General features: G+C 36.2%; 1 protein-coding gene across 8 annotated transcripts in view; it reads right to left on the bottom strand.

Moving 5' to 3' along the window:
* The window catches only part of LOC134529205 (DNA (cytosine-5)-methyltransferase 3A-like), a 190,106-nt gene that overhangs the window by 13,964 nt on the left and 163,982 nt on the right, over positions 1-12,160 (bottom strand). For all 8 annotated transcript variants that reach the window (XM_063363064.1, XM_063363067.1, XM_063363069.1 and 5 more), the window contains exons 10-13: positions 11,021-11,153; positions 10,487-10,592; positions 7,896-8,132; positions 3,483-3,615 (exon numbers count right to left, since the gene is read on the bottom strand). In XM_063363064.1, the coding sequence (XP_063219134.1) occupies positions 3,483-3,615; positions 7,896-8,132; positions 10,487-10,592; positions 11,021-11,153 (609 nt within the window). The remainder of the gene's footprint in view (positions 1-3,482; positions 3,616-7,895; positions 8,133-10,486; positions 10,593-11,020; positions 11,154-12,160) is intronic.

The raw sequence follows: 12,160 nt of genomic DNA, 5'->3' as shown, positions 1-12,160 counted from the left end.
ATCACACATTTAATGGCGTAAATGATGAGACCCCGGGCAATTTAAATGCTTTATACGGAAAAACCTACCATGCGGGACCTCATAAGCGAGTTTTACTGTATTTTTTCCGTAAATAGTAAAAAACCGAATCCTTTGACGAATCCTATATCAGACCTGCCAAAGCTTCGAATCCCTAGGATTCGGCGGATTCGGCGGATATTGGATTCGGTCGCCCCATCCCTAGTTACAAGTAAATCATGAACTCCATCTTAGAAGAGCAGAGAAAGCTCGATCTGCTTTACACGGGGATGCAGAGAAGTCTAAAATTGATTCTAGTATCTGTACACTTACCTTTGATCTTCAAAAAGCATTACCGTTCCCAAAACTTTCTGTTTCCGAAGCTTACTACAAGCAGAATATGTACGTATACAACTTGGGAATACATAATGTAGGGACTGGAGAAGCTACAATGCATGTCTCGGATGAATCTATTGCCTCTCATGGTTCACAGGAGATAGCAAGCTGCCTTAGATGTTTTATTAAAACTACTGCTGCAAATAAATCACACATTATACTTTTTAGTGATGCTTGTATGGGACAGAATTGTAACTTGAAGGTGGCTTTATCTTTAATGAAAATCACCCAAGAAGAGGACACAGCAATGTCTATTATTGACAATAAGTTTATGGTATCAGGACACTCTTTCTTGCCAAATGATGCTGATTTTGGACTCGTAGAAAAACAGGCAAAAACAGCAACTATTTACATTCCTGAGCACTGGTATGAGATCATCAAAAAAGCAAAAAGGACAAACAAATTTTCCGTAGTACAGATGCAAGCAGACGGTTTTCTGTCTACAGAGTCCCTTGAGCGGTGTGTCACAAAGCGGAAAAAAAGTGTAGATGATGACCCTGTAAATTGGTTAAAAATCCAGTGGCTGAGGTATGAGAAGACAAAGCCATTTTCCATCCAGTACAAGTACACACTTCAAGAGGCATTTGAGTTCTCAGAAATCAACGTGAAACCTTTAAAGAGTGGTTGTCCAAGGATGCTGCAATCAGTCACTAAAGACAAACTCTATAGAGAGTTAAGGGTTATTAACCACCTCAAGAAATGTGGTATGCTTTATCTTTTGAAATACATACCTCCAGTGTATCACAAGCAGGGGTGCAACAACAGGGGGGGGGGGGGGCAAGGGTATTTTGCCCCCCCTCTGAAACCTTGAAGGGGGGGGGGGGCAAACAGGGGCAAAGAAAATGCTGTATAATTAATTTTTAGATAATAAAACTGCTTAAATAGCACCATTTTCCACCTTGAAATACAAATTTTCCCGGGGGAGGACCCCCGGACCCCCCGCTTCAATAGGGGGGATCGATGATTCTTTATAAAAAGGTATATTGCCCCCCCCCCCCCCCCCTTTGAAAATTTAGTTGCGCTCCTGATCACAGGTACTTTAAAAACATCAAGTCGTCACAGATGGGAAATCACATGGACACACTATCAGAAGATGTTCAAGAATGATAGCTCAACAAGAGGCTATAAAACTATATTTGTTTGTATTTTTATTGTGTTCTTCATGTGTTTTGCTGACAATTTCTTTTTAAAATAAATAATATTTTTCATAATGACATACAAAACAAGACTGCTTTCAAAACATCGAGTCAGCAATAATAAGAAAGACAATAATAGCCTCTGTATAAAAAGATTATCAAGAACGATAGCTAAACAGGATGGTTATTAAAAATGTTTTGTTAGTATTTATAATGTGTTTTTCATGTGTTATGTTGACATTATTTTATACTAGTATGGCATTTAAGATGTTTTCAACTGACATCCAAAACAAGATTGTTTGGAGTGACAGTAGCGTAAGTCAAAACAAACATTATTTTTCAAGATAAAAGAAATGAAAGAGTAATTTCTGCTTATAAACATAAAATTAATGTCTGTTAGGTTCAGAATATTAAATTTAAATGTATTTTTAACAATATGATTAATAATTTGAATGGTTTAAAAATAATTCTAATTTTTTACAAGCTCCTACGCAATACAATTTATTCTGGAAAACTTAGCAATTGTGACTTACTTCACTTTCATTCTAACCCCCTCATATGTTGCTGGGCTCGTTTTCATTTTCATCTTTGTGCAATGCCCAAAAAAAAAAAAAAAAGAAACAAGAAAGATAGATGAATGAAAGAATAAGCCATAGAATGTGTTCACGCGTTTATTTCAAAAAATAGATATAGGTAACCTATATAGTCAGATGTGAATACCTTGAATATTATATTTGCTACCAGCATGCAGGTGTTTATCCTTAGATAGCGCTACCTGTTATAAATTTCATATTTTGTTCAAAGATTTGGCATGTTTCAAATGGCAGAATTGTTTGAAGAAACAGTAACGTGCACAGTTTTTCTTGATGGTTTATTTCAACAGTGAGTAATATTTATTGTTGATTTATCATTATTAGAAAATTTTCTTCTTTCTCTCTTTCTCTTTCTACCATTTTATGCCTTACAATATAGTTATGAGTCGAGGTTTGAATTGCCAAAGAAGTTTCACTTTTATCACGTGTGCTGAGTTACACGTGCTCTTTTTTTTAACACTACTTGAACACAATGCATTACTCTCCTGGTTGGAAGCCATGATTCCAACTGCAGTTACTTGTGCATGTACAGGGACCGGCAGATGTTTTTACATGCGAGTTCCCTTCTACTTACTAGACTGAAGTTTGTCATGGCCAGGTCTGTGGCCGGGTGACAATGGTATGGCCCGGAGGCATATGCGCGGACCTAAAAACATTTGGTCCTTTACACTCCATAGCTGCAACTGGACTCCCTGAAGTTGATGTTTGTAGAACAGCCGATAGCATAGTCTGACCTGCACGCGCATCTCTTCCCCCCTTGCGTAGCTTACCCCACTTCCTCCCATTCTTGTAATTGTACGCCATTGAAAATCGGTTGCTTACAGAGAGGAAGCATAACTCATGACGTCACCCGACTTTTTCTGCCTGTGGTGATTTCGTGCTAGCTGAAATTTAGACGTGCTATTCAAGATTGGGGCAGTAAAATTAACATCACGGTAAATAAATCTGTGCAATTTAAAAATGTGCTAAGTGAGGGGGATTGGTGTACACTGCTAACTCATGCAGGATATGCAACTGGGATCATACGACCCCTGATCTAGGTACTGGTTCTGCCGCCCATGTTATTAGATGTAAACATGGATCGAGATGGCGAGGTGGCCCATTGGTCACACAATGGACTCACACTCCAGAGGAACTGTGTTTGAATCCTTGTCTGACCACACTGATGTTTGTTTGTTTTCCACAGTTTATTGAAGTCACTCCAGTCAAATGCTGAAATAATTCCTGACCAATTTCTTTCCCAATATCCTTGAACTGTGTCATTGTGTGTTACAGTTTCTAATGGCCTTTAATGTCTATATGATGTTGAGTCCAAATAAAAAAAATAATTATATTAACACAAAGGCCCTATGCAACTAACCTGTTAATTGTCTCTTCAAACATGGCTGGCATATTTGCTGTGTTCTCATACAGCCAGAAGAAGTTTTCACTCTTTACAACTTGTTGCAAGATTCTATAATACTCGTAAAAAAGCAGAGCTGAACTTTCAATGTCTGTGAAAAAGAGAGTAATTTATTATCAGTAGACATAGTAAAAAAATGTATAAAAGGATTATTAACTTTATCTTTGTCACGTCACTTGGGGAGTGGTTTCAGTATTTTTTTTAATGTTTTGAAATAAGACTATCGCCAGCTTATAACATATCATAGTTGTGCCCAACTCAGACAATGATAGTTCCTTGCACATACAGAAAACACTTAAAAAAAAGGTTTTGTCAGATGTTGCAGGTGTTTAGGTATAAAGTTCTGTCCACAATTGTTGATTTATTCAAAACTATTAATGGTTGCTTTTAAATAAAAACATTTGAAAATAGTTTTTTTGTAATTTTTTCTTCTCCAGTTGAATTAATATACCAGTTCCATTATTCCATGATGATATCAAAAAACTCACTGTTTTTGCTGCTCACTCATCACAGTCCTGTGCCTCCACTAAAGAATATCCCTAGAGACCCCTGGTCTCCTAGGTACTGAAAAAGTAACCAAGTCCCGGTGGACACCTGGCCACCCTGGGCTTGCACCTAAATTTCTAGTTACAAGTCAAAAAATTCAAAAACGTTTAACGTTTACTACAACACAGCTCCAAACCCAGACGTTAAATTATCTGTCTCTATGAGGTCACCATATTTTTTGTGAACCGCCACCCGCACGCTATTTTGGCACAATAATTGAACAATGACTGATGAACATGGCCGCCCTTCTTTCTCTGGAAAGACCACGGGTGCTTATGTGATGTAATTTCCAACCAATTACAAAATTACACATCGAAAACTCAGCCAATCACGGGCTCATAGCAACAGTATCTTGACCAACTCACGAGTCTTGCCACACATAGAATTCACATGACCATCACTGTCTCTTTCTATCCTGACTTCCTTGACAAGAAATGTTGCATCATCCTGCTTAAGACAAAGAACCATAGTAAATAATCCAAAAGAAATACATGAAAACACATAAAAACTTAAGACAGGTGAGAAAAAATATGTAAAAACAACATTGAGCAACTTTATCACAATAAAAAGCAAACTATCAGAATTATTGAAACCATTATATAATGTAAATTATGATCATAAAACACATGGTAAATGCATGAATACCACTCGTTAGAAATAAACAGCCATTATTTACATGAATCTAGAAAACCTAACCAAGCACTGAATATGATCTGAAAAAAAATGTAATTAATAAAACCATTTAAAAAGTGGAGAGTGCAGTAAGTAGCCTGGGTTGCTACAAACAAATGTATTCGAATAGTTAAAATTAAATGATTCAGAAAATTTTAAATGAATTTAAGCTTTTATGTTAATAGTAAAAATATTTAGTAGTATGGGGCAAATGATTTGAATTTTTACAAAAATAAATAAATATATTACTTGGAAGTACTTAACTATCATGAATTTTAGTGCATTTAAAACAAATTCAAGAAACAGACAGACCTCTAGGGCTTAACCTTTATAATAAAACTTTAAAGTACAGGAATAATCTTAGCTGCTAGCTTCGTATAATGTAGTAAAAAACTTAAATTATAATTATGACTATTTTTAGCTAGAACAAAAATAATGAACTAATATAATGTTTGGCATTAAAAAATTCAACTTGCTTACTGGCAAATACTGATATGCTTCACATGTGAGCCTACTTTCCCGGCATTCCGCCCACTGCCCATCTGCCTGCGATGTCAGCTTTGCAGTGCAATTATGTTAACTTAAGAAATAATTAGTAAAGAGAAGACACATAGAAGGACTGACCTGTATTTATTCATTATTAAAAATAATAAAATGTATTATTCAGTAATAGATAATTAATATAAATAAACTAATAGAAAAAGGCATTAAATTTTAAATGTTAAGGATATTTTGAAAGCTAAAGTGTCTTGTTATGATGTAATCTTTTATTAAATTCAAATGTTGTAGTAGTGACCCTTTGGCGTGGGAGGTGAAGATGAAAAAACCACAACGACAGTCAATTGACATTGGGCACCTCATGGACTTTGTGGCCATACCGTGAAGCAAAACCAAATTTTTTTTTTATTTGCTGATTTAGCATTGTTCGTTAATACATATTAAACATTTTATTTAGTCTCACGGAAGCCCTACCCATGCCGTTAGTCTTTCTGGAAATGGCATAACTAATAATTATATACTTAAGGATTTTTCATTGTTGTTCGGACTACTAAGCTCATGTATTCATGTCCAAGATCATATATTCATGTGAGTAATAAAAGTAAATAAGTACCATTAAACAGGAAGTGTTTTTAATTCAATGTGATCATTATTTTCACCTGTGTAATTAGGAGTGAGTGAAGCATTGATATCACCCTATGTAAATAAGTCATTAGTACACAAGGGAGTAACAGCAGGAACATCTTAGTCCCATGGTGGCATAGTATTGCACAGTATTCACCAACACATGCCTGTGACCGAGAATGCAACAAAAGGCTACATACCAGAGATTCGTCATGGCTCGGCCAAATTATTCACACTGCTCCCGGCTGTTGGCACCCGAAGTAACATTCAAAAAGTTCACCCCAACAACCACTCACATGCACTAACATGGGACACAATGTGTTAAGTGGCATCCTCCGGTGGGGTCTTAATGTTTTAGTATCAATGCACTAACAAATGTAAAATGATATATAAGCTAGTTTAACACAAATTTACTAAATGTTATGATGTCGACCGGGGCTACGCCCTCCCTAAGCCCGATGTGCCTCACGCCGTCGACACCCCTTTCCTCCCACCAACACCCTCTATTTCAAACCTACCGCCCCATGTGCAGGTGTGTGTGTGTGTGCGTGTGAGGCTGCCAACAAGAGGCGAGAGTAGAGTCTGTGCCACGACCCCTTTTGTTTTCTTATTTAATCTTAAGGTTTACGTAATTGCTACATGTCTTTTCTTTAAATAATATTCCCTAAGGATTATGTTTGCAGTGCTAGTTGGTAAGGACGGCGCAGCGCCCCACGCAGCAGGCAATGGAACTACCCGCAACCCAGTTTGAACCATAATCCTAATTAAAATAATTAATACTTAACATAATAATTAATGGTATAATTACATGATAAAAATTTTAGTGTGTTTGTTTTAGTTACATATGTAGTAATGAAAAACAGGCGAGACTAACGGTAAATCCAGCGCTTTCCAGCCGCCATGCTGCCCTGGCCTCTTCAGTCGTTTCCGTTCGTCACCCGGGGTAGGACGCTTGGTGAGCACCTCGCAACTTTGCTTTTTATATTCAACTGATCTCTTAGCATCCGCCGGACTTTTTATAATTTCTAAAACCTTTTTGTATCTGCGAGGCCTACTCCAGGTGGCCGACTCGTTTCAACGTTCATTTCTATCGTTTAAACACGAACCGCATCTTAGACTCACGAGGCAAGGCCACGAGGTGACCTGGTCAGCCTGTAAACCAATTCTTTCCCGCCGTTGGCGTTTTCAACAGTTTCAATGTAGTAATGTAGACGTAGCGCAGCTGGAGTCTTGTTTGTAACGTTACCGCAATAAAAGGAGTGCGACGAGCCTAGTCGAGTGACCACGTGTTCCTGCTCCTGAACCACGAGGCGTGTGGGACGCCTTAAGAGCCCACGGGCGCGGTATCATTTGCTAAGGGAACCGGGCCTAGCCCTACACGGGTCACGTCACGCCCTGAAGGAACTCTCCGCCAGGTCTACGTGCCCATATCACGTGGTGGCGCCCACTCCGACATTCCATTTGTTACGTTCCCTTAAGTCCCTAGTACAACAGTTACTTTCATGATTCATTTATTCACATTTTACTTTTTAATTGGCACTAATACATCTTCAATTGTAGTGCTAAGCTATACAATACATCGTGGAGCTACACAAGCAATATACAGCAACTTATGTCCTACACAACAGAATGAATTAATGATTTAAGCATCTTGTTGACTTTGAGGTCATTAGGAGATTAATGAAGAGTAAACAATTGAGAAGGAGCAGTGTTAGAAAGCATATGATGGGGAGAACATGAGTACCCAGAGAAAATCTACCAGTTCACGGAAACATCCGTCTCATTTTCCACTTGCCAGTAATCCAGGTTTGACCTCCAATGGGAATCTAACCATTATTACCTTGATAGAAGGTGAATGATCCAACAATTTTAACACCACAACAGTCAAACAAAGTTCAAAAACATTTTACAAAAAAACAAAGCCTTGCCGCAGCCATTTTAAACAAAACATTTTGTAATGGCTACCATTGTCCAATTAAATTTTCAAACTGCCAAGGGAACATTACAGGTGAGCACAACACATTATCTTACCATCGAAACCTCTACGGGCTGGATTCACCAAGCTCAGGTCATTGCAAGGGCTGCCACCTATAAGCATATCGATAGCACCTAGTTTCTTCAAAGAAAGTGTATTTAGGTTTTTCACATCTCCTAAATGGGTTACTTGGCTTCCAAATCTTGCCTTAGAAACAGTGGTAGCATTTTCATCAACTTCACAAGCATAGTATGCCTTCACACACACACCTAGCTTTTGCAGTACAACCAGACCTAAAATAAAAATAAAAATTTACTATTAATAAGTACACCTAAATTTAAAAAATTAAAATATAAAATGACACAAAACTATCTAGGGGCAAAGCGAAGGTTTTAATTTTTGAAAGGATATATATATTTTTTGTTATGGTTTGCCAAAAATTTATAATAGCACTTAATGATTTTTTTAGGAGAATTTTTTTTAACATGGCTGCATAGCAAGAGTTATTTTATGTATTAGAAGCTAACACAAACAACACTAATTACAAAAGTACAGTGTTTTGACTGAAACCACAAGAACAAAAAGTACCTCTTTGACAGAATTTTGGGGTGTGGGGGGAGAGCATACACTAGAACAGTGATTTTTACAACTCCCGGATTTAACAAAGCAGTGATTTTAAGAACACATTCTCAGGAACTGTCGAAAAATTGGAAATTTTGACACCAAAATATAAATAATCAGAAAAAATTTGAAAAATCGCACTGAAAGCTTACAAAAATGTGTTATATTTTTACGCACGCACATATTTTGTGTGGGTTTCAATACTCTCTATGTTCCTATAAGACAACAAAAAAAATTAGACATTCTGTTAAAATAATGCAGCGGTGGTATTATGATTTATGGCTTACCTCTCCCTCCCTGGTTTATATTTTTCAAGGCTAAAACTCATCCCTTCCAGAGACAAACAATCTTTTTTTAAGGCCCACACGACAGCCATTTACCCTTAATCAGACATTAAATTTTAAAAAATGGACTAGGTACACTTTTTTTATTAGTCACACAGCAGTATTTTTGCTGGAAAATTACAAACTTCTAAATTTCTTGTATGGAAAAATTTAGCAGGGCCATAAATATATTTATTTTTCCGCAAATTAACTATACTCACCTTTTCCTTTGCATTCCAACATTTCCGGCATGTGACGCATAGTAACCGCAATTGTGTGCATCGTGAGAGAATAAATATAAAGTAGTGACTTCCTTACCCTATAGTTAATCGCCAGCACCCAATAGTATTATATTAACACGTATCACATTCCTCATATCCGCTGCAGAGATTTGCCAGTACAAAGCACTCAAAAATGGTATCAGTGATGCTGTTTCTAGGCACGGAGTGAAGTTTTTCAACCAAGTTCTTTTCAACTTGCTAGACAAACTAATAATTCCCAATGACTTTCCAAAATTCACGGGTTTCTCGGACTAAAATGTAAAGTATGTTTTAATGAATGTGTTTGTCATTACAGCGCAGTGTTTTTCTTAACCACAAATGCCTATGATCACTTTACGAAACAAACTATGTGCTTCTTCTCATCAATTCTGGTAATCAATGTGCGTATTTTTAACGGTGAGCTGTTAAAGATTAACTTATAAAGCTGATAAGGGGAAGTGAGTAGAAATGCAAGGCAGGAAATTCTTCAAGCTAATAAACCTGTGCAAGTCTCTTACTTCTGTTGCTCTTTTCACTCCTCCATTATCTCTCCCGTAAAGATTGGATACTGGCATGTTCTTGAGTGGAATTTATAGAAGAGGGAAGAATAAAGTATCAGTGGCGGCAAAATAAGAAGCTGGGAAAGGAGGCCGAAAACTAGGTGTTACTGTATGTAGTTCGCTTCTTTATTTTACGTGAGAAATGTCTAAAATGTGTAGGCCTATAAAAGTATGAGTAGGTATTAGTATTAACATACCACATGCTGTTCACAACTGGAAGAAGTCACTATTCACGTAGGAATACGAGTGTGTACAAAAGGCGGGCACAACTACACCGTGTGATATGCTGTAATGTAATGTTTGCCGCGGGAGAGATGGTAGCACTTCAAGTTCAAGGATCAGAGACCGCCGCAGCATAGAGGAGGACTGGCAGGGGCGAGCGGCTGCCTGTCAGTGCAGCGGCAGGCTGACCATGAGAGCCAGCGCGCATTCCATGTTCACACATTGTGTCCGGGTGTTATCTTTTCATTACATTAATTGTATTTAATATTTAATGGTACTTTATTTATCAAGACCAAAAAGACACAAATTATACAAGATATATTTTGTTCAAAAGTAAAACAATTTTTTTCTTACCGGTACTATTAGAGGGGGGAGGTTCGAAATGGCCCACCCCCAATTTTAGGAATGCAATCGTGGAACCCAGAGCATTCGTAAAATCGGTGTTCTACTGTATATCCAGATTTTTATCTCTCTCCTGTCTTCGGCCTTGATAAAGCCGGCACTTACGGGTATAAAGTATAAGCTGCCTGCTGTATGTAATGAAGTGTTTAGAAAATGATTGGCTAGCAATCAAGGGTAGAATAGATATTGCATGAAAAACTTTTTATTGTTAAGAATAATTTAAGAAAAGAGTCTGATAACAATGTAAATACCAACCAACCTGTACTAATTCCATCAAAAAGTGACAAAACGACAATGGGGCGTCTAATCTTTTGTAGTTCATCAGGATCCAGTCCACTGGAGTCTTCTGTGAAAAGGTTGGTTACCTATAAAAATTATGACTGCAAATTAGAACCATGAAATGAAAAATGGTTTTCCTTTCCCTTTCCTTAAAAAAACATTTTTTTTTTATATTACCTTCCAAGTTTAATGAAAGAAAATTTTAAGATATGATTTCATTTTTATAAGAAGTTATTCACATTGTGTGATCAGACAAAAGTCAAAACACTGCAAACCCCAACAAATAACTGCAATATCTAAAGATTTCTATTTCTAATGCATTTTCTTCTTCCTGAATTTGAAATTTGAGTACAGTAAGAAGTTTACAGTAAAATTGTCCACCAAAATACAAGCACTGTTTTTGTTACTTTTTTTTAAATCTTGGATTTAATTATATTACTCTGAAAATGATCATCCTATATGCAAAATTATGTTTCTTTTATTAGTAAAGAATTCACAAAAAAAAAAATCTTACCTCCTGAATAAAATTGTGTCTTACTTCAAGAAGATTTTTATAGTTGGTAGCTGGTTCACACAGCAAACATTTCCATTGATTGAAATTGTCACACTTGTTAAGAAATGTAATTTTACAAGCCTCACAGAATGTCCTGCAAAAATAATTGACCCATAAAAAACTAAACATTTTACCGTTATCATAACAGACAGCAATAAAATTTTAGACACCAGGAAATACGTAGCACAATATATTATAACAAATTTTTAATATAATAGCTGCTGTGATAGAGCAACATACCAGTATGAATATTAGAGGAAGTGCACTAATTATGGAATACCATTTGGATTTCTAGTCATCATAATTTCCATTTTTATGAATTCCTTGCAAGATTTTATGTATTTATTCATCACACTTTGTTAAGTCATAATGTAAGGATTACAAACTTCATTTCTGGTCTCATATTAATATTTTCCAAAAAAATTGGTTGTCTGTAAAGTCGGTTTACGGACGATAGTTTAACGTGACAACGTCATAACAAAACATAGATGAAATGATTGATCCAGAAGAAAATGAAATATCATATTCGGCCTGAGACTGAGCCTTAATAGGTTTTTGCAACCAAACCATTTAGGCAATAAAAATATTATATTCTTTGAGGAAGAATTTTTTTTTTAATTTTTCTATCTTTTGTATGATAAACTCTACCTCTGCATACTTTTATGAATAAAATTGAATGATTTTTACTAAATTATCACTATTTTGTATGTATACAAAGAAGGAGTGAAATGAAATCTACAATTTAATTGATAAATTTACTTTTATTTGCATTCATTAATTCAAATATATTTATTACTTTTGTAGTATCGCGCGCGCCGTATTTATTTTTACAAGTACAAAAATGAAGGTATCGCAGCGGCCGGGATTCAATCCCGTCAACCTTTGGATTGGTAGTCAGCGACGCTAACCGCACGGCCACGAGGCCATTTTGGAAACAAATGTTTCAGATATTATATATATATATATATATATTTATAAAGATTTTGTTTTGTGTTGTGGAAGTTATAAAAATGTATGTAGTCCGCCCGTTTTTATAACACAATTTTATAACAAATATGCATCCCAAATACACCAAACTTATTTATAATGTGTTACAATATT

This window comes from Bacillus rossius, chromosome 2, assembly GCF_032445375.1.
Source record: "Bacillus rossius redtenbacheri isolate Brsri chromosome 2, Brsri_v3, whole genome shotgun sequence".
Lineage (NCBI taxonomy): Eukaryota > Metazoa > Arthropoda > Insecta > Phasmatodea > Bacillidae > Bacillus > Bacillus rossius.
This window is presented reverse-complemented; position numbering and strand designations above follow the sequence as displayed.